This window comes from Terrapene carolina, unplaced genomic scaffold, assembly GCF_002925995.2.
Source record: "Terrapene carolina triunguis isolate 2854851 unplaced genomic scaffold, T_m_triunguis-2.0 Scaffold189, whole genome shotgun sequence".
NCBI lineage: Eukaryota > Metazoa > Chordata > Testudines > Emydidae > Terrapene > Terrapene triunguis.
This window is the reverse complement of record NW_020664540.1, coordinates 13,896,860-13,922,998: the sequence shown is the minus strand read 5'-3', so window position 1 is coordinate 13,922,998 and position 26,139 is coordinate 13,896,860. Positions and strand designations below refer to the sequence as shown.

The 26,139-nt window shown below is 48.3% G+C and overlaps 1 protein-coding gene across 8 annotated transcripts in view; it reads right to left on the bottom strand.

Moving 5' to 3' along the window:
* Positions 1-26,139, bottom strand: part of TXNDC16 (thioredoxin domain containing 16) — a 78,415-nt gene that overhangs the window by 8,536 nt on the left and 43,740 nt on the right. For all 8 annotated transcript variants that reach the window (XM_026654272.2, XM_026654275.2, XM_026654276.2 and 5 more), the window contains 3 exons: positions 15,950-16,118; positions 11,424-11,560; positions 236-320 (listed from right to left, as the gene is read on the bottom strand). In XM_026654272.2, coding sequence (XP_026510057.1) covers positions 236-320; positions 11,424-11,560; positions 15,950-16,118 — 391 coding nt within the window. The remainder of the gene's footprint in view (positions 1-235; positions 321-11,423; positions 11,561-15,949; positions 16,119-26,139) is intronic.

Here is a 26,139-nt window from a genome sequence, read left to right as displayed (position 1 = left end):
AGAGGGAATGTACAGAACAGGTAATCATCAAGTGATCCATGCCCTGTCGCCCATCTCTGATTACAGAGCAGTGCTGGCCTTATGGCCCTCTCTACGCTATGGCTTGTACCTGTATTTGAACAGTTACGGTAATGCCCGGACAGCTGGAACGTTGTCCTTAAAAAACAATGGAATTCACTGAAGTGCAGATCAGTTCATATTCTTGCCAAAAAAGGAAAAAAACCCAAACACTTACAGAACCAACGCATCATCTTCAGCATACAGTCCTGTTGTTACATATCCCCTGAGCATGTTTCCTGCTTCGACGAAAGCTTCCCTTGCTGTAAAAATACATAAATAAGTAAATAACCATCCCAAAGAAAAGTGCATTTTTCCCTTTAGCCTCTCCGAGAGGGCAGTTGAGCGCTGGAACAGGTTTCCAAGGGAGGTAGTGGAATCCCCGTCTTTGGTGGTTGTTAAGAACAGGTTGGACAAACACCTGCCAGGGACGGTCTAGGTTTACTTGGTGCTGTCTCTGACCTCTTGAGTTCCCTTCCAGCCCTGCATTTCTACGATCATACCCTGTTGGCAGCAATAGCAAAGTCTGGGGCAGGGAGTGTCTTTTTGTTCTGTGTTTGTACAGCGCCTAGCACCATGAGGTCCTGCTCTATGACTGTGACTCCTAGGCACTCTGATAATGCAAACAATTACCAACAATATGTAGTATCTACATCCTGATGGAAGGCCAATACAAGCACATTGTCTTACTGATTTTACATTTACACCCCTTCAAATCCAGCAAACTAATTCCTTCAAACTTGGCTTGACTTTTAAATCTTGGCGAGACCCTTCCGAATTAATTAATTATTATTATTTATGTGGACTTCCATAGCGCCAAAGAGCCCCAGTCGTGACCAAGACTGCACTGTGCTAGGTGCTGTACAAACACTGATCAAAAAGAGGGTCCCTGCCCCAAAACACTTACAATCTCAGGCCCAGGTCACCGTCTAATCAAAAGAGGGTGGTGTTGCAATTTCTATCTTGACACTGCCCTAAACTATAGCTGCTGCAAAGATGTTCTAGGCCATTAACACAGAACTCCAGAGGTCTCAGTTCAGGGCAGCGTGGGTTCAGAAAACTGCTTATCTAATTAGAAAATGTAAGTTGCACTGGGGGGTGAATCTCCTAAACGACAGGTCTGGTAGCTACAGATCAAAGTTCTTAAGGCTCTATTGCTCAACCCAGCACAGTCTGGCATCTCTGCAGACTGAGTAGCTCCCATTTTTCTATCTCCCCCACACACACCCTTAAAAAACCCTCCAAACATGACAGCTAAATGCAAAAATCCAGCATTCTTTCTTGATTAAAGGAGAGAACTCCTACACTCAGGAGAAGCCAGGAATTTCCAAAACTTAAGACTGCAACTTTAACCCAGCCAAGTCACACATATGTACCTTTTTATAATCCTCGTTAAATTTTAAGACTCAAAATATTCGTTTTTGGTTTTAATATATACCACAAAAGCAGCATAGCCACACCTAGGCATTCAAAAACCATGAGTCAGGCCCTGATAAACCATGAGATTGGGTTAATAATAATACATGTGGGGTTCTCTTTCTTTGCCTTCTGTTTATGAGCTTTTAGGGAACACTCAGGTCACATTTTCATGCTCTCCTCTTCAATCACAAGGGCTAGAAATGCTCTTATTTTTCTTTAAAGGAAAGCTGAGATGCTCACATAAATCACATGACTCCAGGAGCTGGTGCTTAAAGTAAAGCCACCAGATATCACAAGCCTCATGATAAAATTGTGAGACCTGGCCATACTGTAATACAGATAGCATGCACAACACGGATGAATGAAAGTGATAGGTGCTACCTTGGTTTTTGGAATTTCCTCATCTTTGGCTGCTTAATCAAACAACTTTAACAAAGCACCAGTGGTAGGGCAAAACCAAAATAAGCCCCAAAGGAACAGCTGCTTAAAAAGGGGAGGGCAAAAAAGATCAGCAGCAAATGGAGCTGAACTGCCCCTCCCATTACTTTTTTTTGTCAGATAATATAAACAAAATACAGGGACTAGGTGGGTGAGGTGATATCCTTCATCCACCTTGTCTCTCAAATATCCTGGGACCAGCACGGCTACCACAACAATGCAGAAACCAACACAGACATATTAGTGGGTTCCAAAGAGGATGTATCTACACTGTCCTCAGTGGTAGCAGAGGACAGAACAAGGCGTAATGGTCTCAAGTTGCAGTGGGGGAGGTTTAGGTTGGATATTAGGAAAAACTTTTTCACTAGGAGGGTGGTGAAGCACTGGAATGGGTTATCTAGGGAGGTGGTGGAATCTCCATCCTTAGAGGTTTTTAAGACCCAGCTTGACAAAGCCCTGGCTGGGATGATTTAGTTGGGGCTGGTCCTGCTTTGAGCAGGGGGTTGGACTAGATGACCTCCTGAGGTCTCTTCCAACCCTGATCTTCTATGATTCTATGATTCTAAGATTTACTAGGAAATGTCCAGGCGGACACAAGACATATAGACTCCAATTCAGGAAAGTACCTAGGCAGGTGCTTAAATCTAACCCTATTCAGGACAGCATTTAAGCAGGTGGTTGGGACTTGAGCATGTGCTTAAGTGCTGCCCTACATAGGCAGGGACAATGAGGATGCTTTCTTGAATTGAGACTGTGCTCAGCTGAACCAGATTTTGATGAATTCCTCCGTTTGCTTGTGGCCTGGATCGTCCCCCTCTTTCGCGCGCCTCTGTTGAGCCTCAGCCTTTTGGGGGCTGTCTGAGGCAGAGCCACTGCTGGAGTTCCCTTTTGAAGTGATCACTGTGGCAGCCATTGTGTTTTCTGTAGGAACCAGAACCCCTGAAATTAACGTGGCTCCTCCACAAGATAATGAACCCTACCAAAAAAAAGCGTTGTCTAGATTCATCATCAAAGGTTAAACTGGGTTCTGCTTTAATTCCCCCAGAATCTGATCAGCTCTTCACACCTCCGGCCCTCGATAGAGCTTTGATACTTGCCTAGAATAAAAGTACGTTGGAACAACAGGGAGAGTAACTGCCAAGGGAGAGAGCTCTGCGTCCTACACAAAGTTTCACTGGAAAAAGAAACCTTGAGCATGATCCAGTAGTGAAAGTTCCCAAATATCAGCCATATCTTATGAAATCATCCTCTATCCAGCAGTAACTCTGAGCACAGTATGTCTAGCCTCTTGAGGAGGGCTGCAGTGACCTCTAGACATCAGTCAGCTGCTTGTAAATTCAAAATACTGTCGTGACTCTTCACTACAGCAATGGAAAAGTTCCACGAACAACCCCTGTAGGTTTTACATGCGCTGTATTTTTAAGTCTCCTGAAAGATCATAATCGGGAGGTGAATGTATTGTAAGAGAGACATGGCATAATAAATTGCAGTGGCACAAATTATGCCCCATTGCAGATAGGTGTTTGTTACTCACTGTTGGCTCAAATATCAAACATAGTTTAAAACATTATCCTGAGAACCAAAGAATAGTTGTAGCTGTAACAAGTGTTTTGTTCTATACCCACCTTCATGACTCTGCGCCAATCGGGACGCGTGCCAGGCTCCTTTTTCAAACCTGTGCAACGCTCAGATTTTGTTTGTAACCCTCGTTGCTGGTTTTGCGAATCATGAGGTTTCAGCTTAAACAAACATTTTACCACTGCCCAGCCAACGTCTACTCTGCGATCACACAGTGCGGTTAAAACACGGCATCAGACGCATCAGTCATTTCCAAGGCAACCGGTGATATTGACAGGTAGCAGATGACAGAACAAGGAGTAATGGTCTCAAGTTGCAGTGGGGGAGGTTTAGGTTGGATATTAGGAAAAACTTTTTCACTAGGAGGGTGGTGGAATCTCCATCCTTAGAGGTTTTTAAGGTCAGGCTTGACAAAGCCCTGGCTGGGATGATTTAGTCGGGGGTTGGTCCTGCTTTGAGCAGGGGGTTGGACTAGATGACCTCCTGAGGTCCCTTCCAACCCAGATCTTCTATGATTCTATATCCAAAGCAACAAAGAGATAACTCCATATTATTTGTATTACGGTAACACCTACAGGCTCCAACCAAGAGCAGGGCTGCATGGTTGCAACTACAATTCATAGGACCTCACCCAGAAATCTCCTCTATGCCTATGGCTGCAGCCCAGAATCAATGGGGCAGGAACCATCATTGTGTTCTGCGTTTGGTCTGTGCCCTAGTGCAATGGGGTCGTGGCCTAGGTCTGGGGCTCCTGGGCACTCCCAAAATACCAATTGTAGCGGGGTGGACACCTGCTCCTGCCTGGAAGGGCTTGAAAGCGGCCCTGCAAAGGGCTGCAGCTCTAAAAGCTGGGCTGATTGGGGGAAGCGGCTGCAGCTGGGCCACGCCCCAATCAGGCCCAGCTGGCCCTATAAAGGCTGGGAGCCAGGCGCAAGGATGCAGTCTCTCTCTGCATTCAGAGAGAGAAGGGCCTGGCCGCAGGGAGCTAGAGACAGGGTACCTGAGTGGTGCAGGGCTGGGGAAAGGCAGAGGAGCTGGGGAGCTCCAGCCTGGAAAGCCCCAGGCTGTGGCCTAGCATTGGGCTAATAGGTACTGGGGGTTGCCGAGGGCAGCCCAGGGATAGGCCAAGACAGCAGGTCCAAACCCTCCTTGCCAGTGATGAGTGGCTGATACTGCAGTCTGCCCCAGGGTGTGGGGCTAGACAATGACTGGCAGTAGCCTTATACTGAGGTGAGGTGGGAATAGCGGGTGGGGGTTCCCCAGGGAGGGGAGACCCTACGACTGAGGGGCAGCACCCCAGGTACAAGGGCACCGGGGTCCTGGGAGGGCCACGGGGCCACAGGTAAGGCAGATCACCAGCCTGCAGAGGGCGCTCTGGACGCTGGAAGAGTTAATTCCTGGAAATAACCAGCAGGAGGCGCCGCAGGGGTGAGTCCGCTCCTCTACACGAATAAATAAAAATAATAGTGGTAGTAGAATGACGGTAGCACCTGGCCGCCTGAATTGAGATTGGGGCCCCGTGCTGTGCAAACACATAGCAAAAGAGCTCCTGCCCCAAAGAGCCTACAGTCGCTAAACAGACAAGACAGACCAAGGCTGCGACAAGAGAAGCATCATTTAATTCAGCAAAGCACTGAATTTTTAATAAAAACCCTAGTCCTCAGGGTTGCAGAGAAAAGCTGGAAAAGGTGACACACGTGTCCCCCCCCCACGTCCACCCCCAAGCTCAAACACCAGACAGGAAGTCAACAGACCTCAACATGTATTGGCTTTTTTTTTTAAAACCTCTTGATTTTTTTTTAAGCCAAGCTTGTGATTTTGGGGACCCGACTGATGGTTTTTGAACTCTTGGGCCTGACAACCCTAAGCCGGACTCCAGCCATGGCATTTGTGTGAGCCAATGTCTGCAGACCCCTTTCAGTGTGTCTACACTGCAATAAAACACCCGCGACTGACCTGTGTCAGCTGACTCAGGCTTACGGGGCTTGGGCTGTGGCGCTCTAAAATTGCAGTGTAGACGTCCGGACTTGGACTGGAGCCTGAGCTCTGACATCCTGCAACGGAGGAGGTTCCCAGAGCTTGGGCTCCAGCCCAAACCCGAATGTCTACACTGTGACTTTATAACCCTGCAGCCTGAGCCCCAGTCAGCTGACACGGGCCAGCCCCGGTGTTTTATTGAAGTATAGACACGCTCCCTAAGCACACATGGTGAGGGGGATTCTCAGCCTCTATTCTCGCTCCCTTCAGATTTCAGTCCTCACTAGCGGCCTGAGCCCAAGCCCAATGACGTCAGTGGAAAGACTCCCATTAACTGGCCTCAGATTCAATGCTGCATGCAGGCCGATAAGCCCTTCATCCCATTCCCATAGGCCCACTGAAAACCTTGCAGTTAGGCAGCGTGTTAACTAGCAGTCAGTGAGCCAGGAACTTTGTCAAACACAGTAAATCATAGAATACCAGGGTTGGAAGGGACCTCAGGAGGTCATCTAGTCCAACCCCCTGCTCAAAGCACGATCAATCCCCAGTCAGATTTTTGTCCCAGATCCCTAAATGGCCCCCTCAAGGATTGAACTCACAACCCTAGGTTTAGCAGGCCAATGCTCAAACCACTGAGCTATCCCTCCCCCCGTGAGCTATCCCTCCCCCCAGGTGGGACTTACAGGTGCTTCCTAATTACACAATGAAGCCAGTATTTAAGAGAGCATTTTGTTTCCAGTATACTGAAAGAATCAACCAACTTTTGGTATCAAATCAAGTTAATCTTCTATGTGATCTCCTCCAATTTTTCCAGGAAACTTCTCTGCCACTGTTCTTTAGAGACGTCCTGAGGGGCTTGTCTGCACGGGGAAATTTGCCAAAATAGTTGCACTGGAATAATTATTCTGGAATAAGACCATTCACGCAGGGGTTCAGAGCAATATAACTATTTTGGTACATTTCCCCCTGTAGACAAACCCTTAGGAAAATGTTTATTGGTCCCTTGAATGGTTATCTAATAATACAATTTAATTGAAAGTGCATTAATTGTTCTTTTGTTTATAGCTGGACATCCTGTTAGTCTAACTTCGGTTCCTGGAAAAACCAAGCCTATGACATCATATGGTGTTCTGGAGTAAAAGTGTCATGAGAAAAATATCCAGAGACGTCCTCATTCTGCTAAGCAAAGAGGTGAGCTTTCCCCTGAGTCAGGAGACCCGGGATCTGTCCCTTGCTCTATTTCTGACTTGATCTGGAATGTCGGGCACGTCCCACATCTTTTGGACGCAGTCATTCATTTTGAAGGCCTCGATTTGTGGGCCCCGCCCCGATGCGCTCAAAACTAGAAGCGGCTTTTGAAAAGCTGGGCCTGGTGCTCAGTTTCTAAAATGGAGAGGACAGTGCCCACCACCATTATAAAAAATGCTTCAGGTTCTACTGATGAAAATGATCCAAAACCCATGGGAGTCAATAGGTGCCTTTCCATTAACTTTAATGGGCTTTGGATCAGGCTCTATAGCGGTGTTAAATACTATTATTACTGTTTGAAGATTGTAATGTGCCTTAACTATTGCCGATTAGTCCTGTACCTTTAATTCTATTACACTCATGTTGTGCCCTCAACACATTTTTACCCCCTTCTGTAAGAGCATGGGTTGTGCGTGTGCGTATCTGAAGCCAGTATGAAGTGCAGTACAGAAAACAGTGCTATGGAACAAGATGTAACCAATCTGCCTCTGGCAGGCAGATTCTCTTCCCAGCTGCAAAGCTTCCCTCTTTCTGCTTTCCAACCACGGCCCGAGGTTCTCAGATTTCCAAGCTGGGTGAAGATAACTGACAGGATGTGGGGTCAAAAGGCCACTTGTGTTCAGTTTGGCTTTGACTGGGGCATGGCGAGCCAGGCTATTTCTTGAGCTGTTTTTGAGGGGAACTGTGCCTGCCCATTCTCCCTTTCCGGGTTGATTTATAGTCATTTAACTCTCTCACATTAAAGTCAGGGCTGGTTCCATTTAGAAACATCATGGACCAGATTGCCTCCTCTCCGTCTGCTGATGGAGAAGATGGAAACCCGTGGGGCTCGGAAAGGTGCGGGAGGCAGGTTCCGCTTGTGCCAGCAGACCCATCCTTTCTTCCGACGTCCTGGAAGCCCCTCTGCAGAGATCAGGTTATGGAGGAGGGGAAGGGGTAGAATGGGGTTCGTGGGAACCAAGTGAGAAAACAGGAGCAGAACTCAACCTGCGGAAATGTCAGCGCAGAGTATTATTTCCCATCGGCCAGGAGAGAAGATCACATGTTTTAAGGAAGATGCCGGAGGTCCATGCAAAAGAATGCACATGCTATTGTGCACCTACTGCCTGCCTAACGACCCAGTGGATCCAACTCATTTGCGTGTGCAGTCATAGCAATCTGACTCACTACCCCTCCTCTCGACCCTGAGTCCTCAGCAGATACAATTATTAAGAGTAACCACCGACACCTCACCAAAGATTTTCAGTGGGTCCAAGCACTAATCACTTCCACCCCTGCTTAGCTTGTAAAGTAAGATGACCATCAGGATTTTTCAGTTGTCCTATCTATTTAGCTTAAGGTTTAATACCACTGTCCATAAGTACAGTGGCTGGACACCTTCCATATAAAGTTATTAGCAACAGTGAAGTCCCTGTGGATTTCAAGAGTCACTGGCACTTCTCCTTTTATGGGGTAGAAGCTCTACTTGGGGTAGGTTTTGATTTTGATTTTTAAAAAATTTATTAACGGTACTTTTGGTTTAGTTTGTTCCAGGAGTTGGGTGGATTGTGGGTTGGTTGAGATTTGCTGGGCAGAAGGGGGGAATGGCATTCTCACAGTTGGAAGGCCTTTTTGGAGAGGAAGGGTGTGTAGCGTTTCCTTGAGATCATCAGTCTTTGGATTGGCTGGACCTTGATTTTCCCTGGAAGTTTGTTCCATAGCTAGATCCCCTCAACTGAGAATGCTTTGTCCTTGGCTCTCACGCACACTGTCATGATATTTGTGAGCTGCATTGTCCCAGAGGAACTCTTCAATCTAGCTGGGGGTTTATCCATTAATTGAGCTGAAGATTAGGACAAGGTTTTAAACTGTCACCAAAAGCTGACCAGGAGCCGGTGGCAGAACAGGAAGATGGGCCTGATATGCTCTTGTATGCTCACTTCTTTCCGCTAGCCCTACAGCAGCAGATTACTGCATCTCTCATAACTTATTCATTCCACGAGGCACGTATGCCACTGCAGCCGCATAGTCAGAGATTGTTCTGCCATGAGCATGAACGTTCTACCGCTTGCTGCAGGGGCTGGAAAGATTAAGGAGGGTGGTCGTTTGTAAAGCTGAGCATGATGCAGAGTTCACACCAAAACTTGACACGCACAATCCTCACATCTACGGTTGTGGTTTGATCTCCATGGCTCCTTCTTACATATCAGCCAATCAAACCTACCTTCCTTCTCTCGCGTACCCAGTTGGTGCATCATAGCTCAGTATGACGTTTGGAAGGGAAGGAAAATAATCTAGGTGGTTACTTGTGGCCGTAGTAACTGAGTGCCTAGGCACTCTGTTATGTTTAAACCACCGGTACTTGAGTTCACACGGAAATCATGCGTTCTACTCTCAGGATGGTGGACATGTAGCGGGCAGAGTTAAAAAAACAACAAACCCTTAAGGCTGATCTTGAGTTATCCACTTGCAAATAACAAAAAGTGTTAACGCTGTGTTAACAGTGCAAACATCTCTCTCACCCTCAGGTAACTCAGACCCACCAAGAGATTATCTGGAGACTCCCCCACAACACAGACAAACCCTTTGTGTGACTGGGTACTTGGGCTCTTCTGTTGCTCCATCCCTTGCTGGCGGGGGTTGGAACCCTGCAGACTCAATGTAGCTGGTTAACAAAAGAGCTGGGCTTGTTCAGCTGGTAAAACGAAGGCTGCAAGGGGCTCTGATTGCTCTCTATAAATACATCAGCAGGAGGAATCCCAGGGAGGGAGAAGAGCTAGTTAAGCTAATGCATAAGGGGGTCACAAGACCAAAGAGGTACAGACTGTCCATGAGTAAATTTAGGCTGGAAATCAGAAGGGTTCTAACCGTCAGAGGAGGGAGGTTCTGGAACGGCCTCCCAACAGGAGTAGTGGGAGCAAACTAAGGGTACATCTATACTTACCCGCTGGTTCGGCAGCAAGCAATCCACCTTCTGGGATCGATTTATCGCGTCTTGTCTAGACGCGATAAATCGATCCCGGAAGTGCTCGCCGCTCCGCGAGAGGAGTAGGCGGAGTCGACGGGGGAGCCTGCCTGCCGCGTGTGGACCCGCGATAAGTACCTTTAAGTTCGAACTAAGATACTTCGACTTCAGCTACGTTATTCACGTAGCTGAAGTTGCGTATCTTAGTTCGAACTGGGGGCTTAGTGTGGACCAGCCCAAACAATCTGACAGGTTTCAAGGCGGAACTTGATACATTTATAAATGCGATTATTTCCTGGGGCTGCCTGCGACAATGAGCCAGGACATCCCTTCCAATCCTACGTAACGCCACCCTGCACATAAAGGGAGGCCTTCCAGGTAATAATAATAAAACACCTACCTCTTACACAGCGCTTCTCATCAGTAGATCTAAAAGCACTTCACCAAGGAGGGCTGTGTCATTAGCTAGATGGGGAAATGTAGCTACAGAGAGGGGAAGTGACTTGCCCGGGCTCACCCAGGAGGCCGAGCTAGGAATTGAACCCAGATCTTTTGAGTCCCAGACCCGTGCTCTAGCCACTAGCCTACACAGTGCTAAAGAGAACATGAAAGTCTGAAAGACGGAGCCCTAGGGGGGGTAGCCAAGCTAGGAGAGGAGGCATGGGCTGGAATACAGGGGGTATTATAGGGGACGACTGTCAATAAAGCCAACCCCCAAGAAACAAGCGTGGTTTAACCCTATTCAGCACATACAGCCTTTATTCTGGAGCAGGCTGGAAAAAACCATTAGGCAGGAGAACAGTCAATCCCAGAAGGTGCATGTCTTGGGGATATTAAGAGCTGTGGGACACAGGGCTGATAAGGGAAGTGCCATCTCCATTTTACCTATAATGCCCGCACTGCAGTGCTACGTTGGCTACTCCTTTCTGCCTGGATAGCATTTCTCGCAGAGCGCTGCTACGTGAGGAATACATGCGATCCACTGCATGCACATCTTTCACCTCTGCAGCCATGCGCTCTCTCTCTGGAGGGCTGTAATTTACTTCAATATTTTGCTCTGAGAGAGGAAATGAGTTATTGCCTGCGTGTGGAAATCGCTTCCTTTGGAGGACAATCAACAGACCATCATTAACAGGTTTGATCCAGAACCTACAGGAAAAAGATCACTAGAAAACTTCTAAAGGGAGGATTTAACTTAGCAGGGCCCCGATCCTGCAGCATGTGGATGGACCTGTGTCCCAGTGTGGAGAGCCACTGAAGTCAATGCCAGGGCACAAGCATCATCCCATATGTACCTGCTTGCAGAACTGGGGTGTAGGGCCTCATTCTCTGGAACAGCCTTTGTTGGGAGTGCACCAACAGAGAGCCAGACTGGTCCGGTAGACAAAGCACTAAACTAGGGCTCAGGATATCTGGGGTCTGTTCTCAGCTTCTTGGATGAGTCACTTCACCACTGTTTGTTCTCTCACCCTTTGTGCATCTTGTCTATTTAGACTGTAAGCTTTCCAGGGCAGGGACTGTCTCCCACGAGTTGTACAGCCCATAGTACAATGGGGCTGTGCTCTCATGTAGGGCCTCTAGACACTACCGTACTGCAAATAATCAGTGTGACCACATATGCCCAGTTACATCATTTAGCAAACAAGGAACCAATGAGTTCCTCTCAAATGGCAGAAATCCTCATCTTTAGGTACCAGATAGGAGCTCCTAATACTGCTAACCTTGTATTCTCTCTCTCTCTCTCTCAAAGTGCCACGTTTACCTGCTTTCATGCGAGGGTGAAATATTCCCAGAACTGATGTGCTGTGGTAAGAAGACGAGTCGGCATGGACTTCCCCGCTTAAATATTCATCCACTTCTTCAATGGTAGTCAGCTTCACAGGGCAGGAAATGCTGCTTCTAGAGAAATGAATGATAGGCGGGGGGAGATGCTTTGTTCAACATGATTAAAAAAAACCCCCAAAACATGCAGCTGTGTTAAATAAGCAAAAACCACAACAGAGTGAGTGCAACGGAAGACAGAGACACCAGGGAAAATCCCAACCGGCTTCTGGGAAGGGACAGCAGACCCGTGTCATGACTACTCATCTGTCGTGGGTTTGCTCTCTCATCCTCTCCCCAGAGGGAGAAGCATGTGGAGTGGAGCTTCTTGTTTCGGTAGTGTGGGTTTTTGTTCGTTAAACATACCCGTTACTCCGTGTTTATATTAGAAATGGCAAGGTCAAGAAATGCACCTTGCACTTGGAGCAGAAAGTGGGGAGGCTTGTGATGGTCTTTAGTTCCCATGGGAGTTCATTACACAGGCTCGGACCTAGGGTGACCAGATGTCCCGATTTTATAGGGACAGTCCCAATTTTTGGGTCTTTTTCTTATATAGGCTCCTATTACCCCCAACCCCTGTCCCTATTTTTCACATTTGCTGTCTGGTCACCCTACTCGGACCCACCCCAGAGAAAGTTCTGTCTCCTGCACAGATGAGCTTGACTTTTATTGCTGAGAGCACCATTGGGCCAGAAGACGGTGGTTGGCAACTCTGCTCTTCGTCCCAGAGTTTTAAACAGTCTTTTAGGTAACCTGGGCCCAGGCCAAGAAGCTCTTTAAAGATAAGGACTGAGACCATGAACTGGATTCAAAATTCTGCGGGAAGCTAGCATAGAGAGCAGAGGACAGGTCTGATGGGCTCATGACAGCCTGTGTTGCTGAGAAGATGCGCTGCAGTGTTTTGTACTAACTGGAGTTTCCTACGAGCTGAAGGTTTCATGCCCAAGTACAACATGTTGCTGTAGTCCAGCCAAAAGGTGATGAAGGCATGAATAAGAGAGGCCAGGTCTTCATCCACCAGGATGGGATGGAGCCTCCAAGCCAACCGGAGATGGTAGAAAGCGTTACTCACGGCCATCGCGGTGTCAGAGCTCAGCGTCAGTGAGGAATCCAAGAGTACTCCTAGACTACAGACTGATGGACCAATTGTGGGTGTGAACCTTCAAATCAAAGCAGACAGCACCGTGGCTGAAAATGCCCCGAAATAATTTCCTCTGCCCACCAGCCTCACCTCTGCCTTGCTTGGGTTCAGCTTCAGACAGTTGTTCTACATCCAAGAGCTGATCTCATCCAAGCACTTGTTTTGAAAAATTTGAGATGAACCTCCAGTAAAAGTTTGCAAAGCCTAGAAAACGTTATAGGCTGTACACATGGGGGGGGGGGAGGTGGGAGGGCTGCCAAGTAGCAGACAGCCTAGACCTTGAATGGATCCATCTTGATTCCTTCTGGGGACAGGATGAAACCTAGGAACTCAGTTGAGGTCTGATCAAATGAGTACTTTTCGAATTTACCGTAGAGACCGTGTTGACAGATTCTCTCCAGGACTATGCAGATGTGAATGGTGTGTTGGTCCAGATCATCTGAGAAGACCAATATATCATCTGAGTATACAACTACAAACTGACCCAGTAGATCTTGTTGCACACCATTAATGAAGTGCTGGAATGTTGCTGGGGCATTAGTCAACCCAAATGGGATGACCAAATATACAAACTGTCCATAGCAGGTCTGAAAGGCAGTCCCCCTCTTGGATACAGATGAGACTGTAAGCTCATCGGAGATCCAGTTTAGTGTATATGCGGGCAGCCCCCACATCGTCCAACAACTCAGAGATTAGGGTTAGTGGTTAGTGGTTCTGCACTTAGTTGATTTAAGGCTTGGTAATCAACACAGAGGTGGAGGCTGCCGTCCTTTTTTATGAAAAGGACTGGGGCATGGGCTGGTGAGGTTGACCTGCAAATGAACCCCCGTGCCAGGTTCTCTTGGAGGTGTCCTTGTAACGCTGCCAGTTCAGGCTCTGACATTGCGTAGATCCGCCCAGACGATATCTTCACCACTGGCAGGAGTTCTATAGGACAATCATAGTCCCAATGTGGGGGGAGGCTTTCTGCATTCTTTTTTTAAAGACATAAGCATCGCTGCAGTACTGGGAGGGGTGGGGGAATTCCATAGTTCCCCCAGTAGATGTTTCGATGTGGGAAACTATACCTATTTGAACCTTCTTGGGCCTGAGTGCAACCCTTCCTGGTCCCTGGCCGCACCGTCAGCAGAATTCTGATATGAAAGTGACCTTCTGTTCTCACCAATGAATGAGGGGGCCATGAAGGGTTAGCCAGGAGACGCCAACGATCAGGGGAAAATGTGCAGAATGGATCATGCCAGATCGAATTATCTCCGTGTCCCTGAATAACAGCCTCCAGGGGGACAGTCTCCTCCACATCTGGACCCAAAGACAGTGGAGAGCCATCAATAGTTCCAGTCATCTCCAGCATGGCCTCGTGTTGCAGGGGAATCTGTAGGGCCTGAGCTGTAGCTGGATCCACAAAATTGTCTGCTGCTCCCGAATCGATGAGGGTCTCTTGGAGGGGGATCTGCCGGGGATCTCCCAGGATGCGCAGCTGGATAGATACCTGCAAATGGGAAGCCTCTGGATGGGACTCGGGGTGGGTCTCAGTGAGGACTAGGGTACAGGGAAATTATTTTCCCTCAAGGACCAGGCCGGTTCCCCCCACTGTGTCTGGATGGACTTGTTTCCCCAAGCTGCTTGGCATTCGTACTGGGCAGGTCGAGATGACATGGCCAGGTTCGCTGCAGTAGAAGCACAGATGGCACCGACAGTACCGTTCTTTTTCTTCAGGAGTGAGGCGCTGATGAGCCAGGTTGGCTTGCACAGGTTTGGTGGGCGATACACAAGGTGAGGTCCCAGTAGGCCTGTAGAGGGACTGCAAGGAACATCTTTTCTCCTTTCTTCATTCTCACAGCCGCTCATCTGTGCAGATGGCAAGGTCCACAAGGGTGTCTAGACCTGCAGGCATCTCTACCCAGGCCAGTTTGTCTTTGATTTCTTCCTGCAAGCCCCCACTGGAACTGGTACAGCTGGGCTGTTTCGTTGCACTCTGTATCCGCTGTGAGGCGACGGACGTGTTCCACACAGGAGGCCGTTGTGCCTTGCGCCCCTGCCGAAGTCTTCTCAGGGTGGCCTCGGCCATTCGAGCTCAGGGTGGGTCATCGAAGATGATTGATATTAGCTGGAGAAAGGCATCCCAGTTCAACAGCACCAGCCTACAATCTTCCAGCACGCGGGGGCAGTCTAACACATCTCCTGTCAGCAGGCTGATTACCAGGGCCACCTTGGCCTGGTCAGAGGCATAGATTCTGGGACACATCAGAAACAGAAGGTGGCATTGGTTCATGAATCCGTGGAACTGCCTGCGGTTCCCATTCAACCATTCATGCCAGGGTACGGCAGGCGGCGCTCACAGCATGACATTGTCGGTGTTCAGCTGCCTCAGGCACTCCTGCAGCTGCTGGTTGTCCCTGATCATCTGAGCAACTTGTGCCTGCAGTGCTTGATTATCCACCTGGAGGAGGAGGTCCCATTCAGGGGAGTCCTATGCTTCTGGTGGCTGTGGCAGTGCGGCTGGGTCGTGGGCACCGGACTTGGCCCTGCAGTTATTGTGGTCCGAACAAGTGGTCACGGCTGGGTCATGGGCAGCCAGACCTAGTGGTCAGAGCTGGAGTCCACAGTCATAGAGACAAGAGTCAAGGATACCAGTAGATCAGAAGCAGGAGACAAACTTGAGATCAGAACCACAAGTTGGGTCAGGCCGGGTCAGGATACCAGGGGGTCAGAGGCACAAACTGGATACCAGGGGGTCAGAGGCACAAGACAAAATGGATATCAGAACCACAAGTCAGATGCCAGGAAGTCAAACTGGGGGAGCGGGATGGATCCCAGTTGTTTGGACAGTTTCCTGTTCCTGCTGCTGGCTTAAGTAGGGCCAGTGGGCCAATCAGCTGCTCTGGGACTCTGCCAATAGGACCTCGGGGTGGAGCCTCAAACTGGGCCTGGGCTTCACGGGTCCTGGGTAAGGAGCTGTCAGCAGGTTGCTAAGTGGAGGGTTGGAGCATGGCTGCTCCTGTGGACCTGGGTTTGGAGGCCCGTAGGTCATGACTCTCCAAACAATAAACCAACATAAGGTGTCTCTCTATTGTGACAGGGAGAGTCCAACCAGTGGATGGACGTATCCTTTAAGAAAAGTTATTTCCTGATAGTGAAAAGGTGTGGAAGGTTGTTAAGCTCATTCCAGACCTACCAACTAAACTCTAAGCCTGGTGTTGAAACTAAGATTAAGTTCCAAACTATGACTATGTAAATAGACTATGGTTCAACTTCTGGGACAGTAAAGATCCTTCAGAAATGTCAAGCTGAAATACTAATGACACTGGCATCAACAGGACACTCACAGCCTCAGGAATCTGAGCAGCTCTGCTGTTCCGAGCATGCCAGTGTAAGTCAGTGACCTTGCTCCCTTCTCATACATCTTGGTAATGGGAAATTGGGTGACATTCTGCTTCATGCAGACATCAGGCCAGTCCCAGCAGTTTACTTTGGCAAGTGAAATTCCTTGGGTTCCTGCAGCGGAAAACAAAAATATTTACAATAAAGTTGGAGGAGTCAAAGATGAATTATTTAGGCAGAGCGCTTTCCAAATGAGCACTTAGTTAAATACCGAAATATACGGTAATATCCATGTTAGAAATCCCTTTGGCTTTGGACCTACCGTAACTGCAGTGTTGAGGGCTAGATTCTGATATACTTACTCATGCAGAGTGGTGCCTTAGTCCTGGAGTACTGCCATTGAAATCAATGGGACTGCTCACATAGTAAGATACCAGGCTGGTGAGCAAGGGTATCAGAACCTGGCCCTAAATGAACCTCACCCATCATCCCAATAATAGTTTCATTGCTATGGAACTTATTAAAATTCAGTTGAACTATTGTTCCCCTGTCTGCCAATGTATTAATTATCACAGCATGTTTGGCTCATTTTTGCTTCCTCTGTGTGGCTGATTATGCCACTCAGTGAAGTGCCGGTAGCAGTTTCGCGTTCAGTGAAGTGTTAACTTGCTGCTTTTTCTGCACCGTGTACATTGTACGTACAGAAGACAGGACAATCAGCTCTGAATGGTGGGGTTATGATGCCATTAAGACAGTAAGGTGATGTCAAAACATTACAGCAAAGGACAAATGGCTTGTGTAGCTATCGGAGCTGCAAGATGCAAGTACGTCCCCCTAAATCAGAGCTGGCCAGTTGTCTTATTTAATAGCTCTAATCTTGGATAGCTTCTGGTACTCCTCTCCCACCCCAAAATCATTTCAGTGCCAAAAGAAAAGGGGTATGAAAGGGAGGACGTGGCATCATATTAGAACTGGTCTCCTGGATTGCAATCAAGCCATTTTGCTCAGCAATCTTTAACATGAAGAGAAATATTCATGCAGCAGCTAGATATTATAGTCCATGTTTATTTACCAGCAGCCAGCATGTTCTTTAAGGCAGTGGTAGTAGGGGTACACAGAGGTCTTCCAGGGGGTACATCAACTCAGCTAGATATTTGCCTGCTTTTACAACAGGCTACATAAAAAGCACTAGCAAAGTCAGTACAAACTAAAATTTCGTACAGACACTGAGTTGTTTATACTGCTCTATGTAAGTGCAATATTTCTATTCCAATTGAATTATTTAAGAAGTATGTGGTAAAAAGGAGAAAGTCAGCCATTGTTCAGTACTAGTGTTCTGGGACACTTTTGTATTTTGATGTCTGATTTTGTAAGCGGGTAGTTTTTAAGTGAGGTGAAACTTGGGGGTATGCAAGACAAATCAGACTCCTGAAAGGGGGACAGTCGTCTGGAAAGACTGAAAGCCACTGCTGTGAGGCAGCTCCTGGCAATCTTTAATAATACAGTCGTCGTATTCCGATTCAGCACTTCTCAGCAGGCGCTCAGCTCCCTCCAGGATTGGGCTCATCGCATGAACAAGTAATAAGCATTCAACCCCTCTGACGTACCGTCATATCCACCAGGCAGAACTTCTGGCTGAACTCTTATGTTAAAAATACAAAATAAACAAAGTTTTCCAGTCCAACAATATCCAGGGTTCAGCTACGCCTGGGCTATATCACACAGCCAGGGCAGGGACACCGGGTTAGTCAAGCTGCTGGGAATTTTAGATTCCTCATCTGCAACCCACAGCAGCCACGCACGCAATATACTATTTCCAAACTATTAGGGACCCTTCCCCTGGTGTCCAACTGCCAACCATCAGAGATACCCATCTCCCTCAAAGCTCTGGATCCCAGGAATTCACTCCCCACTCTCATCTTGTTCAGTCTTTCCAATGAGTAAATTTCCCACAGCCAAAGTTTTCAAAAACAGGAGCCTAATTGTTGGCTGCTAAGTCTGCATAAAGGCACAACAGCCCAGATTCTCCAAGGCATTTAGGCTCCTAACTCTCATTGGATTTCAGTAGGAGTTAGGCATCTCACTACCTTTGAGGAACTGAGGCAAAGGACTTGTGCTCCTAAGTGACTTAGGTGCTTTTGAAAATCCCATCCTTCGGAGCCTCATTAGACTCGGGTTTTGAAAATGTGGACCCACCTCTGTGACCAGCCTCCCTGCCCCGGGGGAAAGCTGTGTAAGTTGCCAGCAGAGGACGCTTCTTTTTTTAACCACACCAATTGTTCTCCTTTGCAAAAGGACAGGCGATGCCCCGTAAGGGGAAGCAGATAATGCTGTGTGTCACCTGAATTCCTGCGTGGCCGGGTTACTCCCGGGCTCTTGACAAAGCACTGCTGGCTCCCTGACCGGGTGCACAAACATTTATTTGGCTGTTCCCCCGTTCAGGCAGGGCACCGCCTCCAGCAGTCTCACTCAACAACAACACGCCAGTTACTGGTAGCACATCACAGCAGTATTCCCACGTCAGTGCTACCTTCCCTCAGGGAGGCTCTGGCAGGCTGCAGGCTCCAGTCAGTTCCTGACCCCAGCCTGGCCTCTCCCTCACAGAATGAGAGCTGGAAGCCTGCGGTCCTTTCCAGTCAGCCCCCAGCTGAGCTCAGCTCTCCCCTCCAAGTCTGACGCCTACTGCAGGGGTAGCAGAGCGGGGCTGGCTCAGCCCAACGCTACTCATCAACACTTTCCTGGCCAGTGTAGGGTTTAGAGTCCATCGCGTCCACCCGTGTGTATTCTCACAGCCGAACTCCATCTTGTTTCACAGAGGGTAGACATCATGCCAATCGAAACTCAGCTGGATCAGGGGAACTGAGGCCCTGATACCTCTGTCATTCCTAAAACCTCTACTACTCTCGCAGAAAAGCTATTCCCCCAGTCACCAGACTCCATGCTTTTTGGGGCTCTCAAGAACTCGATGAAACTCTTGCCTAAGCTGGTTATTGAGATCCTCCACTTAGTCCGAAATGCCATTTTTCTTAGCTCCTCTGTGCAACCCGTGTATGGCCTTTGGCGGATGTCTTCTCAAATGGACATTCAAGCCTCTGGCAAAGCCAGCTGTGATCCTACATCACTGTTTCTGTAATTCTCAAGCAGTTTTCATCCAGAGAGAATTTTAGCAATGGGATGGAGCGCTGCTCTTCCTGGCTGTAGAACAAAAGGAACATAAAAAGACCTCTGAAGGCAGTTATCTGGATTTTGGCATCAAAAGATGAAGTCGCACGATGCTTAAGCAGCAACGGGCTTGAATCCCCATCATCCTCAAGTCTAATTTGTAATGCTCCAAAATGGAGGTGGAAAAACCAACCCACTGAGCCAATAGACAGCTAATTATCCGAATGGCCACAAAACACCTGAACCAAACAGACAAAGGGTGAAAGAGACCAGGCCAGTGAGAACACAGGGCCAGAGGTGGAGAGTGATTAGAATATGAGGCCCCCCCCTACCGCCACACACACACACTCAGGGTAGTTATGAGCAAGGTCAGATTGTTAAGGGTAGAGCTCGCCTCCATAAAACCATAACGACCGAGGTCTCCAGAGAGGAAGGCAGAATTTCCCAGTGTGAAAACTCCACAGAGACCACGGCCCATGGCCCAGCCTCAAGACTTGGGACCGGATCCAAACTGACAACCTTCAAAGCCAGCCGTGGCTGGCGGCGCCACCATCCACAGAGGAGTAACCTGATTCACAAACCTTTAGCCAGCAACTCAGGGAGAGTCTCTCGCCAAGCCCTAGACCACGCTGGAGACAGTCAGCGTCACTCCCTGCCCGGGATAAACCCCGCAATCGTATCATCCTGCTTTTGTAACCGGCTGCGGAGGAGAAGGAGCCAGAGCAGAGAACATGGCCAGCTATGGAGGCAATGGCGCCAGAACTGGGAAGGTCAGAGGGCCATGGCCCTCCCCGTTTTTGCCACGGCCCGCCCCTCCTCTTCCTCCCGAGGCCCCGCCCCCAGGCCAGGCCGGCAGCTGGAGCCTAGCCCGGGAGGCCAGGCAGCGTGGGGCACCGCGCCACAGACCCTCCGTCTGCCCGGGGTGGGGTGGGGGGCAAGAGCAACCCCAAGCCCATGTCCCCGCTCCCTGGGCCCCACACCCAGGACAGGTGGAGGGTCCGCGGATCCCCACAGCTGCCTGGCCACGCGGCTCTTACCACAGCAGGGCTGCGTGGCTCTGACGCCCCATCCTCTGGCCGGAGCCAGGTCAGGGAGAGCCACATGGGCAGCTGTGAGGAGCCACAAACCCTCCACCTGCCCTGGGCGGTGGGTCCACGGGGCAGGGACATGGGCTGGGGGATGCTATCGCCCACCCCTCCCCACCCCCCGGGCAGGTGGAGGGTCCACAGCTCTCTGCTCACTCTGGCTTCTGGCTTGGTCGTGGTGAGGCCTCAGGTGGAAGGGTTGGGGTGGGGCCATGGAGGAGGCAAGGGGCTCCCCCACTTTTAGGAAGGATCCGCAACTGCTGTTTGGAGGGGGAAGATCTTATCTCACACTTTCTCTGGCTCTCTCGCCTGGCCTGAGGTCGCCATAGGATCCTTCCCACACAGGGCAACGCCTGCATTTCAGATTGCTGTACGGCTCATTGCAAGGTCACCAGCCGGGGAGCGTGCGCACATCATCTCAGTGCCCTGTGGGACAGCAGACTTTTCCTGGATAACCTGCTGGCTCATCCGCAAAGCCCAGCCTGAAGACACTGGCCTCCAGTCTCCCCACTAGCTCAAGATCACCGATCCTTCAGGGAAGAGGAAGGATCTCACACCACACCTGACACAACCTGCCCCTCGGCTGCTTTGCCCAGAGACGTGACACACGCCACTAGGACTCAGGTCTCTTTTGGAAAGCCAGAGCACCCTGCTCCTTTTTGTCCCACTAACTCCCTGCACTGGGGCATTGCCTCGGCTAGGCCCAATACCCAGAGATGGCAGATTTAAGCCAATGTCCTGCTTGCCACACACCAGAGTCGTGATTCTAGGTAACTTACCAGGCAAACCCCCACCACAGGAAGAGAAATCCACCTGTGACGTCCCGTTTCTTCCATTTCCCACTGGTTTGACAGCATGAGATGCTGTTATTGATCTTCAATTGTTTGGTGCCATCTAGTGGCTACAAGATCATTCACGGACAGCTCCATTTCGTGTTGCTAATTCTCAGATCTCGACGGGAACTGGTTTTTGTGTTTCATGGGGAAATTCCATGATCTTGAAATGTTTTCTGTTCCGAAACGGGGCATAACCAAAAAGTGTCAAAATTTGCCAGGAAATAAAATTCCAAGGAAAAAAGTGGTTTGGGGGTCGACTGAAACATTTTAATAAAACTGAAGGATTTCATTCCAATTTTGAACTTTTAAAACTTTTTTAATGTACTGAAAAACAATGAATTTCATTTCGAAAGGGAAAAAAAAATCAAAACGTTCTGTTCCGAAAGTGTCAAAAAGGGACGTTTCAGCACTATCGAAACGCCTTGTTTTGAGGGGGCCAGGGCAGAAGAAAGGATTACGTGTTTTGAGTTCCATAAAAAGGGCTTTTTTTATTGAAAAACCTTTTCAACAAAAAATGAGCAGCTCTACCCAATATCTTTCTTTCTCAGCACAGCTGCAGCCTTCCTTCACTCTGGTCAGCCAGGTTCCAATGGAACAGATGTCTATTTGGACAGACCTGTGGTATGGGGACAGGGGAGCAAAGGAGAGCCTTGGTCTGACACTCGTGACATACCTGAACGCTCAAGCAGAGCTCTCGTTTTCATTTTAATTAGGTTGCCATCAGGGACGCTGTTGGCTCCCATTAACAGGATCAGGCAGATGCTTGGTTGGAGCCTCATTTCATAACAGCCACATTCACCAACACCTGCTGCTTTCCCGTCCTTTTTTATTTCTACCTAAGGATCTCGCAGACTCTTTCTGACATGCCAACAACTAGCTGCAGGATAATGGAGTTGCCCTCACAGACTGGACCAGATCATGCTAAGGGATGGAGGAGCCGGACAGTTTCCTTCCTCGCTCAATATGGTGCCTCTGGTGAGGAAGCAGAAGATGTAGTGACTCCCAGTGGAGACATGTTACAACACACGTGGTGATTTAATTGGCGACTGGATGATTTAGTTGGGGATTGGTCCTGCTTTGAGCAGGGGGTTGGACTAGATGACCTCCTGAGATCCCTTCCAACCCCGATAGTCTATGATTCTATGATTTTATGAAATCTCGGCCCCAATGAAGTCAATGGGAGTTTTGCCGTTGACTTCACCCACTTTCCCCTGGAGCAAGGATTGCTGTTGCAAACCCAGACCAGTGCCTGTGGCAGTAAGCATGACAGCAGCAGGGTCTGAACCGCTGGAGGGAAGTTCACTGGTTAAGTAAAAAAAAAATTGTTATAAAAATAACAACAGCAGCCCTCTCCGAGACGTCCTGTTTGTTTTCAGGACTTTGTTTAACCAAAGAACAGCAGCTAGCAAAGCTTCTGGCCAGATTCCCTTCGTGGGGTTTAAAAGGCTCGAAATGTTGAACAGCATCAAACCAACACAAATCACAAATTGTATCTCCAGAGCTCCCTCGCCTGGGTCCTTGTTCATAAGCCCCACACTCTGTTCCTTGCCAAGGCTCTGCACAGAACTGCTGTGGTTCAAGCTTGCTAGGACGTCTGCTTACTGTAGGTCGGACACTCTGGGCAGAAGGAGACCAAAGCAAGAAACCCCAGTCATGGCAGAGCACGGCCGCCAGCAGCAGGACTGAGCCAGGAGAATCACCAGCAACAGCAGTGGCAGGTTATTTTCCAAAGGGGAATGAGGGACACTGAGCACCATGTGACTCAGAAAGTAGTGCAGACTTCCTCGAAGGATCAGTTCCACCCATCCTTCTCTACTCACAGATCACTTGCTGTCTTTTAAGTTAACCCTCATCATTGCTGTGTATAATTTATGCAGTGCCATAGATGTACATGAGTTACACCTGGCAAGAGAAGTAAGAAGAGGTGCTTGACACACATTAGGAGCAAGAGAAAGACGAAGGAAAGTGTAGGTCCTCTACTAGCAGGGAAGGAGAGATAATAACTGAGGCCATCAAGGGGGGAGGGATAGCTCAGTGGTTTGAGCATTGGCCTACTAAACCCAGGGTTGTGAGTTCAATCCTTGAGGGGGCCACTTAGGGATCTGGGGCAAAATTAGTACTTGGTCCTGCTAGTGAAGGCAGGGGGCTGGACTTGAAGACCTTTCAAGGTCCCTTCTAGTTCTAGGAGATAGGATATCTCCATTAATTTAATTTAAAGCTGAGGTGCTTAATGTCTATTTTGCTTCAGTCTTCACTAAAAAGATTAATGACCAGATACTCAACACAATTAATATTAACAACTGGGGAAGGCATGCAAGCCAAAACAGGGAAGAACAGGTTAAAGAATACTTAGATAAGTTAGATGTATTCAAGTCAGCAGGGCTTGATGAAATTCATCCTAGGGTACTTGGAGAATTAGCTGAAGCAATCTCAGAGCCATTAGCAATTATCTCTGAGAACTCCTGAAGAGGGAAGAAAGCCCAGAAGACTGGAAAAGGGCAAACATAGTCCCTAGCTTTAAAAAGGGGAACAAGGAGGACCTGGGAAATTATAGACCAGTGAGCCTAATTTCAATACCTGGAAAGAGAGTGGAGTGAATTATTAAACAATCAATTTGTAAGCACCTGGAGGAGAATAGGGTTACAAGGAATAGACGGCATGAGTTTATCAAGAACAAATCATGCCAAACTAGCCTTATTCCCTTCTTTGATAGGATTACTGACCTAGTGGAAAGGGAGGAAGCAGTAGATGTGATATACCTTAATTTTAGGAAGGCTTTTGACACAGTTCTGCATGACAGTCTCATAAACCAACTAGGGAAATGTGGTCTAAATGAAATTTCTATAAGGTGGGTGCACAGCTGGTGGAAAGACCATACTCAAAGAGTAGTTATCAAGGGCTTGCTGTCAAATTGCAGAACCCCACTAGATAAGCCCTCCCAGAGGTCTGTCCTGAGTCTGGTATTATTCAATATTTTCGTTAATGATTTGCATAATGGAGTAGAGAGTATGCTTATGAAATCTGCAGATGACACCAAGCTGGGAGGGGTTGCAAGTGTAATGCCGACAAACCCCGGTCATCGGTGGGCAGGATTGAACCTGAGGCCTCTGGAGTTTAGTGCATGAGCCTCTACCGCATGAGCTAAAAAGCAATAGGCTCTTAGTTAAGGCTGTAGAGCAGACTCATTAATCTCTCTCTAACTGGTCTCGGTGCCACTAGATGGGACAGAACACCACACCCAGGAGGTGTGTGGGTTACACAAGCACTTTGGAGGAGAAGTTTAAAATTCAAAATGACCTTGACAAATTGGAGAATTGGTCTAAATTCAACAAGATGAAATTCAATAAAGACAAGTGCAAAGTACTTCACTTAGGAAGGAAAAATCAAATGCACAACTACAAAATGGGGAATAATTGGCTAGGCAGTAGTACTGCTGGAAAGGATCTGGGAGTTACAGTGGACCACAGACTGAATATGCATGATGCAGCTACAAAAAAGGCTAATATGATTCTGGGGTTTAATAAAAGGACTATTGTTTGTAAGACACAGAAGGTAATTGTCCCACTCTATTCAGAATTGGTGAGGGCTCAGCTGGAGGACTGTGTCCAAATCTGGTTACCACATTTCAGGAAAGATGTGGACTAATTGGAAAGAGTCCAGAGGACAGCAACAAAAATGATCAATGGTTTAGAAAACCTGATCTATCAGGAAAGGCTAAGACTAAACAGGCCCTGTTTTTTTAAGAAAAGAAGACTGAGGGGGAACCTGATAACAGTCTTCCAATATGTTAAGGGCTGTTATAAAGAGAAGGTGATCAACTGTTCTCCTTGTCCACTGAAGGTAGGACAAGAAGTCATGGGCTTAAACTGCAGCAAGGGAGATCTAGGTTAGATATTAGGAAAAAATTTCTAACTGTCAGGGTCGTTAAGCTCTGGAATAGGCTTCCAAGGGAGGTCATGGAATCCCCATCATTGGCAGATTTTAAAAACAAGTTGGACAAACAACTGTCAGGGATGGTCTCGGTTTACTTGGCCTTGCCACAGTGCAGGGGGCTGGACTTGACTTCTCGAGGTCCCTTCCAGCTCTACATTGCTAAGGGTCTATGAGGCTTTACAGGTAATTAGGACAGTGTCCATCCCCCAAGGGCACCATTGTTTTACATTCCTTGGTTTGGGGGCTGTGACCCAAGAATCTCCTACTGCCAGTTGTCAAGGGGCTTACAAGAATCTCCAGATTCTGGTATGTACATTTGGGTTCACCAAAGAATGTCGCATGAGGTCTCAAATGAGAGCCAGTGTCACACTGGTCATTAGTATCGTGAAATGTATGTACAGATACTGCGTACGGAGTTATGTGTATAGACACTGAAAATAAGACCGTAAAGTCGGTAGCATCTATTGTTTACATGTCAATTGAACACTGTCTCCTTCACAATGATTCACCTATCATGAGTCTGAGCTGAAGGCAAATGAAGGACTGTGAGGACATCAGAGGGAAAACAAAATCTAACAGGAAGAGTTGGGGGAGTGAACCCTATCTGGAGGTGTACCTCAAAAGTTCAGGCTTGGCTGAAACCACTGTAGAGAACTTTGGGTGCGATAAACTTCTTTAGACAAGAGAGTGACTTTTCATTAAGTTTAGTCTCTAGAAAGCGTGTTATGATTTTCTTTTATATGTAACCGCTGGTTTCCAATATTCGGACTCACTATTATTTGAATCTCTAATCTTTGACAAGAAACCCGTTCTTGTTTTCCCTGGAAATATATCTCAGTGCTTAAGCAAAGTACTGTTCCTTTGGGAAGAGCAGGCCTGGTGACTCGGTGAGTGTCTCGTGGAGAAGGGGCTGGACACTGCAGGGGATGTACCTATTGCTACCTGTCCAGAGAGAGCAAAGCCTGCAGAGGCCTGGAAGGCAGTGCTTGTGCCAGAGGCTGGGGTTTTCAGGGAGCTGACCCACAGCAGGTGCAGACAAGATTGCTTCGCACTAAGGGCAGGCTGTGGTGAGGTACCTCCCAACCCTGGGTACCCCCGGGAGTCTCACACGGGCATCCTGCTATGGCAGGTTCTTGCCTCTTTGTGCCCAAGAGTTATTTCACCTTCTGCCACTGTCCT